This window comes from Sorex fumeus, unplaced genomic scaffold (genome assembly GCF_029834395.1).
Source record: "Sorex fumeus unplaced genomic scaffold, SorFum_2.1 ptg000061l, whole genome shotgun sequence".
In the NCBI taxonomy this organism is placed as follows: domain Eukaryota; kingdom Metazoa; phylum Chordata; class Mammalia; order Eulipotyphla; family Soricidae; genus Sorex; species Sorex fumeus.
In genome coordinates, this window is record NW_026606118.1 from 13,609,200 (window position 1) to 13,628,966 (window position 19,767).

Consider the following 19,767-nt stretch of genomic DNA (forward strand, 5'->3'; position numbering starts at 1 on the left):
CCAAAACCCAGGAGGCTGGATTCTCTTCTACAGCTCAGCCCTCCTCAGCAGGGTGGGCTAAAACACCAGCCAAGAACTCCCTGATCTCAGATAGTTTTTCATATAAGAAAGGGAAATTTATAAATATAACATTAGTATCTTTGCACTGTAAGGTCCAAGTGTGTTTATTATTCTGCTATTTGGAACTCAGAGTATCTTTTTTCCTGTTAAAAACAATGAGGATGTACAATGAGTAGGTTCCCCTTCAGTTCCACAAGAGCCACAAAAACGCCACCACACAGCTAAAAGAATGTTAGTTTACAATAGAGAGGGCAAGACAAATACCTGTCACAGTACTAATAATTCTTAAAATAAATTATTAAATAAATAAAATGTCAGAAAGCTTGTGTTTATTACAATGTGAGGGCCTAGAGAGAATCACGATGAAAGAAAATTAGGCCAACAAATAAATGTTTTGAGATTTTAAGAGACTTCTGGAAACTTCAGAAGTTGAGGACATAAACTCCCATAATATCAAACTATATTAAAAATTTAATCTCTGATACAGATTTATCACCAGCTCTTACTTTTTTAAATATATATATTTTTAAATGAATCACTGTGAGATATAGTTACAGACTTACAAACTTTCACCAGCTCTTACTCTTATTCTTGTTACTAAGATTTTATTTTTCAGTATGTGCTGAGTGTTGTAAATGCCCCACCATGGACGACATAAAGAAGCTTAGTTGATTCACAATCTACCAAGATTCAGAGCTCCCATGAGCTGGTGAGCACCAGCCCTATAACACCATTGAACCAGAGCAAGGAACCAGAGGCTGTTTGCCGCAGTGCTGTGCCCCACCTACCCAGCACATTATTCTGTGTTTGATGCTTTTAATTATTTTGATGGTTACTGTTCAAAAGTGGCACATCACTCAAAGTTCAGTCAAGGAGTGTCTCCTAAAATCATATCCTTGTCTCAAAGCTACTAGAAATCAGAGATCAGAAAGCCATCTGACTAGTTATTACATAACTGAATTCTTGAGACTATATTTTCTGGTCATCTGTGAATTAAGAAGAAAAATAAGAAAATCGTCAGTGAATTTTCTGAAACAATTTAGAAAAATGTACAAAGCCAGGCATGTCCTTGGTACCATTTTAATGCATCTCCAAAATCGATGAGACACAGGAGAGAACAAAGGATGAGAACACAGGATTAGAACATAACATGTCGTCTATCTGTTCTCCCAGTCACACTACTACGGACAAGATTGCTCACACTTGGTGCTGGAGAATGTGGAAAGCTTTGCATATACTCAGTGGCCTGCCCCGTGGTACAGAGTGCTGAGGAGATGAACTCCCCTCCCACCCCATCCCCCCCAAAAGGACAGCCTGAAGAGCCCAGAGAAATTGCAGGAGAGAGGAAGGCATGTACCTCCTTGAATCTCCTGCCTACACAGACACCATGATCTGGTCCAGAGGTTTCCGATGGAGGTCTGGCACCGTGGCCTCCTTGCTGGGGTACCCCACAGGGAGTAGCATCAGCAACTTTTCATTGGGGGGACGATCCAGGAGCACCCTCAGACGAGGGCCACAGTTGAGAGGAGTGGTGGTGACAGTCACGAGCCCTGCATTCTGAAAGGAGAGAAAAAGAAAAGTGTTGGTACAGTTGGTTGATACAGCTTTGAATCCATTCCGGGTACTTTCTAGTCTTTTTCAAGATCTATTTGTCCCAGCACAGAGGCTGCCAAGCTAAGACTGACTAGTATCTTGGATCTTATCTGCCCTACTCCACACCCCCAGCCTGGCCCTTTTTTGAACCATATTTAAGAAGGGACAACATTGGTCTTATTGATGCTTAAGATGCTTATTTTGTGGAAAGAAACTTGGGACCTCAGCTGTACCAATAAGTAAGAAAGAGTCAGAGATAGCACAGTGGGTAAGGTGCTTGCTTTGTACACGACTGACCTCAGTTAGATCCTGGGCACTATTGATGGTCTCCTGAGCACCACCGGGCGTGATCCCTGAGCACAGAGCCAGAAGTAAGCCCTGAGCACTGCTGGGTGTGCCCCCCAAAATAATAAGTGACAAAAACAAATCACAAAGGAAAAATAAAAATCCAAAGAGTGGGGCCAGAGTCATAGTACAGCAGGTAGGGCATTTGCTTTGCACATGGCTGACCTGGGTTCAATCCCTGGCATCCCCTATGGTCCCCCAAGCACCGCCAGGAGTAATTCCTGAGTGCAGAGCCAGGAATAACCCCTGAGCATCACTGGGTGTGACAAGGAAGGAAAGATAGAAAGATAGGAAGGAAGGAAGGAAGGAAGGAAGGAAGGAAGGAAGGAAGGAAGGAAGGAAGGAAGGAAGGAAATTAAAAATCCAAAGAGTTCCTAGAGAGGGAGGTACAGCATCACCCTATCTGGAAATCCCTATGACCAATAAGAGGAGACCTTGATGCCACGGGAGATGGTGAATACAGTGTAAAAACTCTATCCACTGCTCCCCCGTCCCACCTAAATCTCTAACAAATACTTCTGCAGTTTCAAGACAGCAGCCGTCTCCATGCACCCCAATCAGAGAGTTCCTGTAAACTTGAGTTGAAAGTTCTGGATGGAGCTAGACAGTCCTGCAGAGCCAGCTGGTTTAGTCCAGTCACTGCAGTCTGCCCTGCTGGGGGCTCTTTCCTCCTACAATTCGTCCTATGAAACGCTAGAGGGCAGCAAACTCAACAGCAAGGAAAGAGTCCCCCACTCTGAGTGCCTTCCAGGCCACTTTTGGGGACTCTTGAGATGGATGGCAGTGCCCAGTGCTCACCCTGAGCTCTTCACTAATCCCCGCCCAAGACCGGGAAGGAAGATGCCGGGTCCTTCAACACACATCTCCAAGTAACAGAAAAACGTGTCCCTCTGGGATGTCACAATGACTGTTAACACCCAAATTTTTTTAAGTTTTGGGGTCCACACTGTTTTCCGTTGAGGTAGCGGAGAGCACGGAATGGCTTGTGCTCCCCAGAAGTGCTTTCACTCACTTGAACTTCTAACTTAGACTTTTATTTTAACTGTCCCTGTTTACTTTACCCCTCTACTTAGTCCCCACCAAAAAGGAGTGCATTCCAACATCTGCCACATAGCCCATGCTTGGAATGTGGTTGCTAAGCACTGGGGATGAATGTGTGAAAGGCAAACTCCAGCCCTGCTCTGCTTCCTGGTGTGCATTGCTCTGGCTTCTAGGTAGATGGAATTTTTGAAAGCACATGGAGCCTTTCTAATTCATGACAGTGTAAACTCAGCCTCCAAGGAGCTGTGTGCCACCTTCTGGCTTTTTCGATCATGCAAAAGAAGAAACACAGCTGGGAAAACAGCTTCCGAGACATTTCACTGCTGGACACTCGGCTGTGTAACTGCCGCAAAACCTGGAAGTGCCTTGTCCATTCAGAGGAAGGCAAACACAAAGACCACCTTCTTATTTATTTATTTATTTATTTGCATTTTGCATTTTGGGTCACACCTAGCAATGCACAGGGGTTATTCCTGGCTCATGCACTCAGAAATTACTCCTGGTGGTGCTCGGAGGGGCCATATGGGATGCTGGGAATCAAACCCGGGCCAGCCGCATGCAGAGCAAATGCCCTATCCTCTGTGCCATGGCTCCAGCCCCCACAAAGACCACCTTCTGGCCCAGAAATAAGGTGGAGTGAATGTCCAACATAACTGCCAGTTTGTTGAATGGACCCACCCATTCAGGATTCCAAAGACAGTTTTCACATCAGAGTCACCTTATTTAGGAATGCACCTTTCTCGGTTTCCGGGAGTCCCCACATTGCAAACGCAACTGCAATTTGCAAGGATGGCCACTGTCTGATGCCCACACAGAGCTGACAGGGCGGAGGGTCACGTACCTGCAGGGCAGCCAGGAGCATGCCACAGGAGATGGACACGCTGATCTCGTTGTAGTAGTGGACCTTCTTCTTGCCGTTTGCAGCAAACCCATGTACTTGCTTAAAAATGAGAATCAAAACTGGAGCTGTGTCCAAGTACTCTTTGATCCAGTTGGTTCTGAAGGGGAGAAAAAAAGATATTCTAGAGCATATGTGTTCTTAGCAATTTCCGTTCTCTGCGACCACTCTGGTTTATTTACCTTGAAAACAAAAACAGTTGTCTTACATGATAAAAGGTGCAGGATTTTGGTATCTTGTTTATCTTTTTTCAACCCAAAGTTATTGGATTCAATAAACAGGTGTTAAGAAAGGCCTAGTATAGGGGCTGGAGTGATAATACAGCAGGTAGGGCGTTTGCCTTGCATGTGGCCTGACCCAGGTTCGATTTCCAGCATCCCATATAGTCCCCCGAGCACGGCCAGGAGTAATTTCTGAGTGCATGAATCAGGAGTAACCCCTGTGCATCACTGGGTGTGACCCAAAAATCAAAAAAAAAAATGTCTAGTATAGCAAAGCAGAAGGAATGAATACAAAGTTATCCCTATTATCCAGAGACCAATATGATGCCAGGTTTAGCAACATAAAATCCAGATCAACTGGTAGTCTAAAAGTCACTGTCACTGTCCTCCCGTTGTTCATCGATTTGCTCAAGCAGGCCCAGTAACGTCTGACAGGTCTGCATTGTGAGACTTATTACTGTGTTTGGCATATTGAATAGGTCACGGGTAGCTTGCCAGGCTTTGCCATGTGGGCAAGATACTCTCAGTAGCTTGCCAGGCTCTCTGAGAGGGGCAGAGGAATCGAACCCAGGTCAGCTGCGTGAAAGGCAAACGCCCTACTCACTGTGCTATCGCTCCAACCAGTCTAAAAGAAATTTAAAAAAATGCGTTGGAGGATGGGGGCAAAGTGAAATACTAGTTATTTTGACTAAAGAGCGGAAGAATCCTTCCAGAGTTTTCCTGAAGTTCGGGTAGAGAAGGGTATATGGATGCGCTGGCGGCGGTGTGGTGTGGTGAGTGGGATAAGGAAGGAGAATGCTGTGCAGGCATTTCCAGAAGCCTGGAGTGCGGGGAGACTGGGGCATGGGTGACCTAGGAGGTTCTGAGCAGAGTGAGCAGGTCCTGGACTTCTTTGGGTACAATAAAGAGTGGCCCATGCACCTGAACAGAAGCGTCTCATAATCCAATCTATTTCAGAAACAGGTAGGTTGCTGCAAGGTCGGGAGTGTCAGAAGATGCCAGCAAAACCCAGAGAATGTGGGGAGTTGTTGATAGTGGAGCAGAGGGAACAGATAAGGGAGCACGTGGTGGGGGTGGAGGTTTGACCAAGATTCCAGGGCCGAGATGGTCAGACAGACCTATCGGGAGAAAAGGCAGGAGACTTGGTGGAAGTGGGGGAGATTTCATGTGAGCTATGAAGGTGAGGCGTAGGAGAAATTTAAATTTAAATTTCTGTTTTCCACCTAAGAACATACTGTCATTTCATTATCCCATCTCATGTATCTTGGCCCAAACACCTTTCCTGCATAGATATTTAAGGAAGAGGTACACATAATGTAAACTTATGAAAGGGAAATATCATCCATCAATTTCAAAAACAAGTTAAATGAAATCTATAGCAGAAATATAAACAAAGTTCTTGAAATGGTAGAAAGAGAGAAATAATAGTCATGATGTCATCTGTGGGTTTTTTCTTAGAATGTGTCATAATTAGAAGATGATTGTTCATTTTTAGTCAACTTTATGCTTCAGTTCTTAAGCACACTAATTTCATTTGTGTGTTTTTCTGTGTTCCTCTTACCTGATTAACCTCTCTTGGTCACAGTTTAAAACAGCTCTACTCTACTTCAAGTAACTTGCTCATCCGAGATCTATTCATCCTGTTCTCCAAACAAATTACAACATTCATGCTCTAAAAGATACTCTCTAGACTTTACTAATTTGGCCTTGTAGTGAAAACTAATTAATATCTCAAGACTCCGTTTCCTCCTGGGTCACATGGACTATGGCATCCAAGACTCACACAGTTACTGTGACGAGGAAATAAGTCCAAATTCATAGTGTTTAGAATAGTCCCTAGGTCCTAGTGCCAGATATATGTTAACTGGTGTTATTATTCCTGTTAGTATCATGCTTATAGCCATATAAAATATTTTTAATGTAAATGAAGAATAAATGTTGGCCAATTCACCTTGTTTGAAGGCATGCTGGTAATTTTTTTTTAACCATGGTGATACTCAGGGGCTACAACTGGCGTGATATTTGGGGGTTATTCTGGGAAGTTCTCAGAGAACCATGCAATGTTGTGGATTAACTCTAGAGCTCTTGGATGCAAAGCATGAATTCCAGTCCTTTGAACATCTGACAGGTTGCTCATTTTTTGTACCTACCCTTTCCTCTTTCTTTTGGCTTTAGGGTCATACTTGCAGAGCCCAGGGACTACTGGCTCTTTGTCGGAAGTTGCTGTGGGTGCCACTGGGGGACCATGTGGAGCTGGGGATTGAACCAAGTGTTCCTGCATGAAGAGCACTTAACTCCCTTTATAAGTTTTAAAATAAAATGTTTGATGATAGCTCAGACACATACATCATCCTGGTAGGGAGGCTTTTTGTAGCGAAATGATATATGATCCAGATTGGTAAATTTTTATAATTTCTGTACTATTCAATACTATTTTCCTAGGTATTCACTGACATAATAGTTTGAATTTGTTCTAAATTATAAATATTCATTATGACATCTTGTTAAAGCGCTTTTGCTGCTGTGGGCAGACTCAGGAGGCCAGCAACAAAAAATGAGACAATCTGAGAGACAGAGAGCTAGTAGCGCAGAGAGGGCATTTGTCTTTCATACGGATGACCTGGGTTCAATTCCTGGCACCAAATGTGATCCCCTGCATACCACCAAGAGGGTCCCTGATTAAACAATCACATGATTAAATATAATCCTGGCTATATCTATGAAGAAGGTTCTGGTAAGATGAACAGAAAATCCCTAGACTGAGTAAAGATTTCTCATCTCAGTGTTGGTGAACCTCACCTAACCTGCTGACAATCTGAATACAACAGAAAGGTGAAATAAGAGAGAACTTTCCTCCTCTGTCTGGAAGTGTCTGAGCTGAGACCTCAGTCCTTCTCCTTCACTGAGCCTTGGTGTTGGATTGGTATTTTTTCATTGGCTGTCTTGTTTCTCAGACTCTCGGACTTGGGCTGGAACAATTCCATATGGTCTCTTGCGTCTTCAGCTCGAAGCCACACAACTTGGGACCTCTCAGCCTCCTTAATTTCACATCAATTAGAGATGCATGTCGAAAGTAGACTATGGACTGAACATGTTTGCCACTCAATGCCTCTTTTGCAGACCACAACACCCAAAAAGAGAGAGAACACAAGGGACTGCCCTGCCACAGAGGCAGGGGGGGATGGGGGGGATGGGGGTAGGAGGGATATTATCCATGGTGGTGGAAAATGGGCACTGGTGGAGGGATGCGTATTTGATCATTTTATAATCGAAACCCAAGCACAAAAAATTGTAAATCTACAACTGTACCTCATGGTGTTTCACTAATATAAATAAATAAATAAAAGAAAAAAATTACTTATAATAAATCTGTGTGCTTCTCTCTCTCTCTCTCTCTCTCTCTCTCTCTCTCTCTCTCTCTCTCTCTCTCTTTCTCTCTCTCTTCCTATTATTTTCATTTTCGTACAGAACCCAGATTAATATTTCATGAAAGTGAACAGCCCTGCAATCAGGGAAACAGAGCTAGGATCTGAATTTGGCTCTGCTTCCAGCCAGCCAGCATCCCTAACCAACACCACCGTCCCCGAGGTTCTGGCTGATGGTGAGTGGTGAGGCCCGACTTCAATCCAGTGTTTCCCCCTAGTGGTGGAACTAAACTGTTTGACACTGAAAACAAAACCAGGAAACCTAAGTCATAGTCATTTCTTTTGGGGGAAATGAAATCCCCCTTCCCCGACAGCTTCTGTACCTCAGTTTCTTCAGGTCCGTGACCCATCGTTGTCCCATCCTTTTCATGTAGTTAATTTCCTCTTCCTCCTCAATGATCTCACGAATCTTATGTTTCACTTCTGGGTCCTTCACCACCACGAAAGTCCAGGGTTCTGTGTGAGCCCCACTTGGGGCTGTGCCTATCACCCATGAAATTAAAGCCGGAAATTAAAACAAGGAAATTGTGAGAAGGTTAACCAGGAAAACATGGAACAAATTCAGTTTTGCTCCAAATGGAGTTAGGTCAAGAGGTAGACAAAGTCCTCGACTGGAGACTCCGGTGTGTTGCCACTGACTGACACTGTTCTGTTCAGCGTCACTCTAGATCCTTCAAGCCAGCTGAATGAGATCAAAACAGTAGCTCCAAGTCTGGGGAATGCATCACTGCTTTTCTAAGTAGGTGAAGGAAAGTCCCAGGTGACCACTATATAACCCTCAGTAGGCACAAAGGAAACGCAGAGGGGAAATTTAGAGTACGCTCTCCAAAGTGTAGTTTGTTTGGATAGTCTTGTGGGGGTGGGGGTGGGGAGAAGGATCAAGTTATGAAACTTAATGGAAATAAGTTTCGCGTGGTCGAGTTTTGAAAACATTATTTTAAAGGCAACTAGAGCATGTTTGTTTAGGGCGTATGTCAAAGCTCTAAGGGGGGGGGGCTCTCTGGATTGATGGGATCTGTGAGGACTCCCCAGAACTCCTGGATCCTGGGACTCAGCATCCATCACTTGCTCTCACTGGCTCCCACAGTCCTCTGCCCAGACCTGGATCAGTCCCGGTGTTGTGGAACGAAGCTCGACAGTGCAACACAGGGTCCAAGGAACTGGAGTAACATCCCAGTGGGCTAACTTCATTTTTTAAATTTTTATTTATTTATTTATTTATTTATTTATTTGATTTTTGGGTCACACCCAGTGATGCTCAGGGATTACTCCTGGCTCATGCACTCAGGAATTACTCCTGGCAGTGCTCGGCAGACCATATGGGATGCTGGGAATTGAATCCCGGTTGGCTGCGTGCAAGGCAAATGCCCTACCCACTGTGCTATTGTTCCAGCCCCGCGGGCTAACTTCTAATTGAGAATTATCCCTCTGTCCAAAATGGCCCACTATTTCTTTTCTTTTGTTTTTATAAGTTCTCTATCTTATTTTTTTAAATTGAATCACTGTGAGATATACAGTTACAAGGTTGTTCATGATTGGGTTTCAGTCACCTGTCCCTTCACGATTGTGCATTTTCTACTACCAATGTTTCCAGTTCCCCACATCCCATCCTGCTTGCCTCTATAGCAGGTACTCTCTCTCTCTCTCCTTCTCTATCTTCTCTCTCTCTCTCTCACATACACACACACACACACTCTCTCTCTCTCTCTCTCTCTGTGTCTCTCTCTCTTTCTCTTCTCTCTCTCTGTCTCTCTCTCTCTCTCTTTCTCTCTCCATGTGGCCCACTGTTTCTAGCAGTAGGCCATAGTCACTCATCAGGAAGGGTGTCTCAGAAGAAACTTTTACTTCTAAGTAATGAATAGTCTAAAGGCATAAAATGTACATGGGCCCAGGAGGTGGCAGTCGGCTTTGTGGGGTTCTTGCTCACCAGGTTCAAGCCCATGGTAGAAAGGTCTGATTGGATTGTGTGATGCAAATCAAAAGCTGAACATAAAACCCAAATTTCTGACCATGATTCCAGTTCATTTTGGTTTTAACTAAAAATTTATATCACTAAACACAAGAAATAAACTTTTTTTCTAATGTTTCCTATTAGGCCAGATTGATAAGAATATCTTATCTTTGTGCTTATTTAGAGATCCAAATATAATCATGAAATAAATTGAGTTGCTATTAAAATGTGATATTTTAAGAATATGTATACCAAGAGTATCCTGCTTGCACGGCAGAGTCTGGCAAGCTCCCCGTGGCGTATTCGATATGCCAAAACCCAGTAACAATGATGGGTCTCATTCCCCTGACCCGGAAAGAGCCTCCAATGTGGCACTTGCTAAAATCTCAGGGCTAGGATGAATGGAGACGTTACCTGTGCCTGCTCGAGGAAATCGATGAACAACAGGATGATAGTGACAATGATTTTAGGAATATGATTGTAATCAGAGAAGACTCAAATAGAGGGCTTTCTACCATGTTTTATCCTGACTTTTTCTGCAATGCTCATTGTTTTCATTGATGTTAAATTTTATATTATATTAATATATATTCTACATGGGAAATGGTTTGCCTTATTTTGATTTACTAGGCAAATTCACATGGGTAAATTCACTGAAATACAGTCCTGCAGCAAAATATTTGTATATACATAATTAAAAATTTGATATCCAAAAGAAAAATGAGTAGGGATGAATAAGAAAATGTTTGCATTATGACATGGGAAAACATTTCTTTTCCAGTGTATAGCTGTGCCTTCAGAAAATGTAGGGTTTTTTTTAAATAGAGTTTCATAATACTGAACAATCTCAGAGGTTTATCACTGCTGCCACACCTACCCCTAAGAAATTTAAGAGTTGGAGGCTTAAAAATGTAGTCAGAGAAACAGAGCAGCTAGTCCTGGAAGACACCACAGTGCCAGAAACGGAGATGGAGCAGGTGTAGTCTCTCCACCTACTCCAGATCGAATCCCGGCGACAAAGAACTTCCACAAGCAAGACCCAGGGATGCAGGTTCCAGGACTAAATCTCTAGGCTGAATGGCAGAAAGCAAGACCCAGGGATGCAGGTTCCAGGACTAAATCTCTAGGCTGAATGGCAGAAGAGGAGACAGGTGGTCCCTCCCCGGCTTCCCACCTGCTCCAGCAGCCTGGCTGTCATGCACACAATCTGCCTCCCGTCGCCATCTTAGCACAGTAACAACCCTGGTCCAGAGATTCCCAGTTGAATCCCAAAATGTATTCGTGCCCTACAGAGATGTCTCTGAAACCCAACCATTTACCATCTAGAATTCCATAAATGTGTGGCTCTCGTGATATTCAAAATGAGCAATGAAAATAAATTATCTAGTGTCTGCCCCTGGCAAGCAGGCTTGAATGGTGGTGGGAAAATTTGAGCAAAACATGATGCCCCAAAGTAGAGAGAGAGAGTACTGGGGAAATTGTTTGCCATAGAGGCAGGGTGAGGATTGAGATGGGGAGAGGGGATACTGAGACATTGGTGGTGGAAAGTCTGCACTGGTGGAAGGATAGGTGTTCAATCATTGTGTGGTTTAAACTCAAACATTAAAGCTTTGTAACTCTATCTCACAGTTATTCAATAAAATTATATATATATTATATATATTAAATTTTATCACTGTCACTGTCCTCCCGTTGTTCATCGATTTGCTCGAGCGGGCCCAGTAACGTCTCCATTGGAGATTTTGTTGTTACTGTGTCTGGCATATCAAATACTCTCGGTAGCTTGCCGGGCTCTGCCGTGCGGGCGAGATACTCTTGGTAGCTTGCCGGGCTCTCCGAGGGGGCGGAGGAATCGAACTCGGGTCGGCCATGTTGGCTGGATGCAAGGCAAATGCCCTACTGCTGTGCTATCGCTCCAGCCCATTAAATTTTATATACATATTAAAATTATATATAATATATATACTGGAGCGATGGAGCAATAGCACAGTGGGTAGGGCATTTGCCTTGCACATGGCCGACCCGATTCCTCCATCCCTCTCAGAGAGTCTGGCAAGCTACCAAGAGTATCCATCCACATGGCAGAGCCTGGCAAGCTACTGTGATGTATTTGATATGCCAAAAATAGTAACAATAAGTCTCATAATGGAGACATTACTGGTGCCTGCTCAAGCAAATCGATAAACAACTGACAGTGCTGCAGTGCTCTCTCTCTCTCTCTATATATATATATATATATATGTACATATATATATATTATAATCTGGGTTCCGTGGGACTTCATTCTTACGTGAGGCTCGGCCTGAGCATCCAGGAAGAGTCCTGGAGCAGCGTGGTGGTGGTTGGGCAGTGATTGAGCAGTGGGAGGGCTCTCACCCGCCCCACAGCCCGGGGCAGTCTGGTGGCATGGTTCTGGAAGCCTTCTTTTATACTCCCGTCTGGGAGGAGCATTCGTGAGTTCTGGAGGGTGGCCAATGAGGAGATTATCTGGTGCCTGCAGGGTGTGGCTTATGGGTGTGATCCCTGAGCCACTGAAGACTGGGGGAAGTAGGCAGAGGATCTCTGTTCTGGTCCCGTTGAGTCCAGAGTCCAAGGTCACAAAGTTCCACATTATCTGGGTTCCGTGGGACTCCATTCCTGCATCAGGCTCGAACCATGCCACTGGATTCCGCATCAGGCTGTGGGGTGGGTGAGAGCCCTCCCCACCCCAAGGGACCAGCTCCGGCAGCCGACCTCCACTGCCCAACCATCACCAGGCTCCAGGCCACTTTCCGGACCACATAGCCACAAAGTGGCCGTGCAACACATTAGAAAACACTTCCTACCCATTTTTGTCTCTTGGAGAGCCCGACAAGCTACTGAGAGTATACCGCCCACATGGGCAGAGACTGGCAAGCTCCCCGTGGCATAGTCGATATGCCAAATACAGTAATGACAATAGATCTCATTCCCCTGACCCTGAAAGAGTCTCCAATCATTGGGAAAAGATGATTAAGAAGAGGCTGCTAAAATCTCAGGGCTGGGAGGAATAGACATTACTGGTGCCCGCTCTAGTAATTTGACGACCAATGGGATTTATATATATATATATATATATATATATATATATATATATATGAGTTTCAGGAGTTAAGGCACTTTTCTTGCACATGACCGGCCCTGGTTTGATCCTCAACACCATTTATGGTACCTGGAGCACTACTAGGAGGATCCCTGAGCAAAGAGCCAGGAGTAAGACCTGAGCACCATTGCTAAACATGGCTCCTCCGCCCCAGCAAATTTAAGAGTTGAAAGTGTAAGTTCTGTTTCTAGGCTGACTTGTGGGTAATGCTTCTAGATAAACATACTGCTCTAGACTCTGGTCTCTATGCTGGAACTTAAACATTGCCTTAGTATCGCCACACATCTCTGTCCTCAACTACGAACCTGCTGCTTTGATGACGTTATCAATGACTTCCATTGGAACTTGCTCATTACTGATGAATCTAACAGACCGTCTCTTATTGAGAAGTTCATAAAATTCCTGGGATCGCTTTACCATTTCCTTCTCAGGATACCGAGTGTGTGAGAATGGGATATGCTCCACACTTTCTTCGGACTCTTGCCATTCGTCAGCATCTGCGACTAAGAACAAGAAAGACAGTCACTCCACAGGAGAACAGGAAGACAGAATGACAGAAGGACGGGATGCTGTCAAGTGATATGTACCATACCATTTCAGCAACAGAGAAGAAGGAAGAAGAAACTGAACGAAGATGACAAAAAAAGACAATGAAGAAGATGTTGGTCAGTTTAATTAGAGTAACTGACCAAGCACAAACAGCCACACGAAAGAAGAAATAAAACATCTTGAGCAAGAAACAGCAGGAATGGGTTTTAAAATAGATTCAGCAGAGATCTATTGCAAATCAAATGCAAAATTACCAGGCTCTAAAGACAAAACTCTAAAGACAAAACAACAATGGTTAATATATTTACAAAAAAAAAGAAATAAAAGAGACATAAGAAGTACAAAAATTAGGCCCAGAGAGACAGCACAGGAGGTAGAACACTGGTCTTGGCATATAGCCGATCCGGTTTTGATCCCAGGCACCATATATAGTTTCCAGAGCAACACCAAGATTGATTCACAGAGCCAGGAGTAAACCTTGAGCACTGCCAGGTGTGGCCTAAAAAACCAAACCAAAGCAAAGAAAAAAAATATAACTTTTAGAACTAAAAAATAAAATAATGTGCTTAACATCTTAATGGAACTGTTTGGTATTGGTTTAGACACACCAAGGGGAAGAATTAATGGGCTTGAGAAACAGTCAGAAAAAAAAATCATAGTTGAGTAGGAGAGACCAAAAGATGGAAAACATGGGTTGGGGGAAAGCAAGGAAAAATAAAGAAGAATGAGAATGTCTACCATACATGACAGAATAACCAAGACCGAAGAGGAAAAAGATGCGGCAAGACAATAAGTTAAGGAGAAAACAGCCGAGATTTTCCCCAGTGCTAGGAAAAATAACAGCATTACAGATCCAGGAGACCCAGGAAATTTCTGAAATCCTCACAAGAAGAAGAAGCACTGTAGCACTGTCCTCCCGTTGTTCACTGATTTGCTCGAGCGGGCCCAGTAACGTCTTCATCGTAAGACTTGTTGTTACTGTGTTTGGCATATCGAATACATCACGGGTAGCTTGCCAGGCTTTGCCATGTGGAAGAATTTCAGTTAACATAAATGGACTAAATTTGTGGTCTTAGTAGCACTGGGGGCCACCAGGACCATCACTGACAGTGCTTAGGGGACCATGCAATGCCAGGGATCAAACCCAAGTCTTGCATGTGCAAGGCAACTTACCTGCCACTAAGCTACGTCTCCAACCCAAGTGTATTATTTGCTCAAATCAACACTGGGTGCCTCAAAGATACTCAATATCATCCGTAATTTTTTTAAGTCAGAAAAATAAGATAAATGTGTTCACATAATGGAAACAATTTTGAAATAAAATCACTGTCACTGTCACTGTCCTCCCGTTGTTCATCAATTTGCTTGAGCAGGCCCAGTAACATTGTGAGACTTGTTACTGTATTTGGCATATCAAATACTTCATGGGGAGCTTGCCAGGCTTCGCCGTGCGGGTGAGATATTCTCAGTAGCTTGCTGGGCTCTCCGAGGGGGTGGAGGAATTGAAATAAAATACTCACTGATAATTTTCTCACTATAATTCCAGAATATATGAGAGTTTGATGTCCAAGGTCCTGGATCATATTACTAGGAATTATGCATTTGAAACCTTATTGATGTCAAAAGTCATGCTTTTGTTAGGCAAAAATTTAAAGATTTCTGATACTTTTAGTAAATATCAAAAAGTGAAAGATCTGGTAGATGGTAAAGGTAAAGGTAAAGGTAAAGGCCCTCCCGTTGATCGTCGATTTGCTTGAGCGGGCCCAGTAACGTCTCCATTGGAGACTTTGTTGTTACTGTGTTTGGCATATCAAATACTCTCGGTAGCTTGCCGGGCTCTCCGAGAGGGGCGGAGGAATCGAACTCGGGTCGGCCATGTTGGCTGCTTGTAAGGTGAACGCCCTACCGCTGTGCTAGCTCAGTTGGTTAGAGCGTGGTGCTAATAATGCCAAGGTCGCGGGTTCGATCCCCGTACAGGCCACTAATCCTGGTAGATGAGGATTTAAAATAAACTAATTTAATAGCTTATTTATATTCAAGTGAACTAATTTTCCATTTGGTCTAAATTTTTATTAAGAACAAAAAATAAATAACCAAAAATGTCCAGGGAGAGATTATTGAATATAGGAATTATGCTATATATGTGTATATACATTAGTATATGTACAAATATATGAATACATATTCACAGTGGAGCACTACTCAATTACAAGAAAAGATGAAATTTTACAATTTGCCACTACATATAAGGAACAGAAGGGGATCTCACTGAGTGAAGATAGCCAGAAGGAGCAAGATTGTTCTGATCACTCTCATATGTGAGATTTAAAAACCCATAGTAAAGGAACAACAAACGGCCAAAAGCAACAGAATATCAGAGCTGGTCTACAAAACTGATCACTAGGGCAGTGAGTAATGGGGAGAGTCAGGTGGGGAGGAGAAGGGGGGGTGGGGAGGGACCCTGGGACAATGGGGGAAGGAAACAGCACCCACGGCCATTGTGGTGTTGGGATGTTATGTGCAAGAAACCCTACCATTGACAGTATTGTAAATCATGAATCATGGTGGTAAGATACAAACAACAAACACTATCCTCCCGTTGTTCATCAATTTTGCTCGAGCAGGCCCAGTAACGTCTCCATTTTGAGACTTGTTACTGTGTCTGGCATATTGAATATATATTATACATTGAATACGTCACTGGGAGCTCGCCAGGCTTTGCCGTGCGGGCGAGTTACTCTCGGTAGCTTGCTGGGCTCTCTGAGAGGGAAGGAGGAATCGAACCCGGCTCGGCCAGGCTGGCTGTACGCAAGGCAAATGCCCTACCTCTGTGCTATCGCTCCACCTAGATAAGACATATTTTTAAAAGTATCTATCAGTAAACCATTTTTCAATGTAGTTATAAGGTACATATAAAATATATAAGAATATAGAAAAGTTTTAAGGTGCAAGACAAAAAGTATTGATGATAAAAATGGTGTCATAACAAATTTTAATTGAATGAATGATTCTGTAAAAGAGAATATCACATGTGCATGCATTTATATTACAGGACCTTAGATTTTGAAAAAGAAATGTAAAAATCAGTAATTGTAATGTAATCTCTTCCATATCTCTCAGTAATGATGGGATAAATAGAAAAAAAATCAATGAGCAGCAGAGGTTTGAGGACAATTGGCAAAGTAGCCAAAAGGACATATTTAGAGTGCTGCACCTAACAATTGCCAAAAATACATTATATTTAGCAATTCAAACAAGCATTTGTAAAAATTGGTCATTCACTGTGTGACATAACTTTTTTTAACATGTTTTTTTTAAAAAGATTCAATAACAATTTCTGATCACAGTGTAGTTAAGCTAGAAATCAATAATAAAAAGATAACTGAAAAATAAAACAAAATAGAAATTAGAAGCACTTCAAACTTAATATGAATTTAATTTGTAACATGATTTGTAATATTTGTAATACTAAAATATGCAATATTCTACAGTATTTTATTTGGAGGGAAATTTACTGCCTTAAATACACACCTTTCCCTGCAGATCATTATCCAGTTTCAAAAGGTTGTGTTTAAGGGCGTGTCTCATAGTAAGGAATAATTGGCTGTGTGGGGGGCACATCCTACAACCTATGAGTGAGAGGTGGTCCAGACAGGAGGCTACTTGCATTTGACCCTTTGCAGCACATTCAACAATGCTGTCTCCCACTACTGACACCAACTATATACCCAACTCCCTGATGCTAATATTGAAATAATTCAGGTGTGTGCAAACACACACCTGTACTTGTGCATGCACACCTAGATGTGTGCATGTGTGACATACACACATATTTTATATGGCTTCTGTGAGAGGTCAGGAGCATCACTTATCCAGTAGATAATCACTGAGTTGTTCAGAAATTGAATCTACCCCACGAACCCACCCCCAAACCATTCTGGAACACCGATAACTCAAGACTCTTTGAAAATCCCCCATCCACCCACCTCCGTCCAGCACCCTTGTGACCAATTCTTTCTCACGTCAGCTATAACCTGGCTCTCCCTGGCTTCCTCATCTCATTCCAGTCCCTCCTCCTGGTCAATACGCCCTTCCTTATTCCCCAAGGGATAAGGAGTTTCAGCACTGTCCTCATACTCCTTCTCTGGGACGCCTCTAGAATCTTGAAATTCAGATCTTTCTAGACCTCCAGACTAGCTTCTCCCTTCTTCTAAAGGTGCCCTTCTACCACCTGGAAATTCTTCTAAGGGTGAAATATCTGTAATCATTTCACCCAGTCCTTATCTTTATTACTCTTTTGCCTGTTTATTACCTTGTTTGCTGCATTGGATCCTCAGCTTTGAGAACAGAGGACACTTCTGTCTCTAATGTGGTAAAAAGTCTCTGGCCAGCTGCCATAATTTATTTCAAAGCTCTTGACTAAGGGCTGGGAAGGTAACTCAATGAGCCGGAGCACATGCTTTGCAGGCAGGAATCCCAGATGCAATCTCTGGCATCTTATGTTCCCTCAGTACTCACTGGAGCAACCTCCATGAACTGCACTGGGAGCAGCCCCTAAACCAGTGCCAGGTGTGACTCCAAACAAAAACGAAAGTTCTCCATCAAAAACTTAACTGCTTACGGGCTGGAGCAATAGCACAGCGGGCAGGGCGTTTGCCTTGCATGCAGCCGGCCTAGGTTCGATTCCCAGCATCCCATATGGTCCCCTGAGCACCGCCAGGAGTAATTCCTGAGTGCATGAACCAGGAGTAACTCCTGTGCATTGCCGGGTGTGACCCAAAAAGCAAAAAAAAAAAAAAAAAAAAAACTTTAACGGCTTATTCCCCTTCAGCTGCCAGCATGGCTGCCCTTTCAGGAAAGTTTTAGCAGCTAGAAGAGGCTTGGAGTCAGAAGAAATGTCATCCTGAGTTTGCAGAGTACCAAGCAATAAGGGAGGTGGGTACCACACTCCATAAATTGGCCCCCTGGGGAAATAATTTGCCTCTACCACCCACTCACATGTCTGTAGAGTAGAGGTTGATGGTGAAATTGCTCTGGGTACATTTCTTTCCCTCCACAGTCCTGCCACCAATCCACACTCACTGGTCACAGAAATACTCCCTGTCGCACTGGGACCCTTCACCAGCGTCTTTACCTTCTTCCCCTGGGTGGAGGTCAGAGCTGTCTTTCAAGTCTTCATCCACCCAGGGACGAGCCTGGGTCCTGGCTGGAGATTCCTCTTTCCTCTTCCCGGGGCTTCCATCAGCATTTTTAAAGATCCACACAACCAGAATGCAGATGACGGCTACCAAGACTGGGGTCAGGAAGAACATGGTGATGAGCCGGACAGGAACGGGGAGCACACACTTCCCACCCTGGGATTTAAACAAACAGCCGGGAATGAGGATGGCTGGGAGGTGGAGCGAAGGAAGGGGTGTGTTGGGCAGGGACTGAGCGAACTCCAGCCCACGGGACTTTGAAAGGGGCAAAGGCCAGGCGTGTGCGCTGGGGCGGGTTGTGGGTTTGGCAACGCACAGAGGCATCGCTTTTCAAACTGTGTACTCAATCGATATATTTTTAGGCAATAATTGCCAGGATCTCAGTGAACACTTCAATGCACTTGAGATCGCTAGCAGTGGTGGAAGGCACTTCATCGTCTGCTTTCAGAACTTTTCTCTGAGAAAATGTATCTTCAAGGTACCTGAAGCCAGGACAATTTGTTTTTAAAAGAACATATTTCTAGGAACCAGATGTGCTGAGGAAAAACTTCCAGGAAAAAGCCTGACACTGTTTGTAGAACATATTTGTGAAACTTACTTTGGATTTTCCTTCCTTCCCTCCCTCCCTCCCTCCCTCCCTCCCTCCCTCCCTCCCTCCCTCCTTCCTTCCTTCCTTCCTTCCTTCCTTCCTTCCTTCCTTCCTTCCTTCCTCCCTTCCTCCCTCCCTTCCTTTCTTTTCCCTCTTCTTTCATTCCTTCCTCCCTCCTTCCCTCCTTCCTTTCATCCTTCCTCCCTCCCTTCCTTTCTTTTCCCTCTTCTTTCATTCCTTCCTCCCTCCTTCCCTCCTTCCTTTCATCCTTTCTTCCTTCCTTCCTTCTCTTCTTCCCTTCCTTTTTTCCCTCTTACTTCATTTCTTTCTCCCTTCCTTTCTTCCTTTCTTTTTCCCTCCTTCATTTCTTCCTTCCTCCTTTTCTCCTTCCTTCCTTCCTTCCTCCTTCCCTCCCTCCCTACATTCTTTCTTTCTTTCCTTCCTTTCTCCCTTTACCGTCCCTCCCTCCTTTCCTTCCTTCCTTCCTTCCTTCCTTCCTTCCTTCCTTCCTTCCTTCCTCCCTCCCTTCCTTTCTTTTCCCCTCTTCTTTCATTCCTTCCTCCCTCCTTCCCTCCTTCCTTCCTTCCTTCCTTCCTTCCTTCCTTCCTTCTTTCCTTCCTTCCTTCCTTCCTTCCTTCCTTCCCTCCCTCCCTCCCTCCCTCCCTCCCTCCCTCCCTCCTTCCTTCCTTCCTTCCTTCCTTCCTTCCTTCTTTCCTTCCTCCCTCTCTTCCTTTCTTTTTTCCCTCTTACTTCATTTCTTTCTCCCTCCCTCCCTT

The 19,767-nt window shown here is 43.9% G+C and overlaps 1 protein-coding gene and 1 non-coding gene across 2 annotated transcripts; one reads left to right on the plus strand and one right to left on the minus strand.

The window, feature by feature from the left end:
• Nucleotides 1-1,126: 1,126 nt before the first annotated feature.
• On the minus strand, nt 1,127-18,599 carry IYD (iodotyrosine deiodinase). Its single transcript, XM_056126243.1, has 5 exons — nt 18,339-18,599; nt 12,961-13,158; nt 7,907-8,066; nt 3,881-4,037; nt 1,127-1,617 (listed from the first exon to the last, which is right to left on the minus strand). Exons 1-5 carry the CDS (start codon nt 18,514-18,516, stop codon nt 1,435-1,437), a joined length of 876 nt encoding a protein of 291 aa, XP_055982218.1. The 5' UTR covers nt 18,517-18,599; the 3' UTR covers nt 1,127-1,434.
• On the plus strand, nt 15,112-15,185 carry TRNAI-AAU (transfer RNA isoleucine (anticodon AAU)). Its single transcript has one exon. It is a non-coding gene; the product is annotated as a tRNA-Ile (tRNA).
• Nucleotides 18,600-19,767: the final 1,168 nt, after the last annotated feature.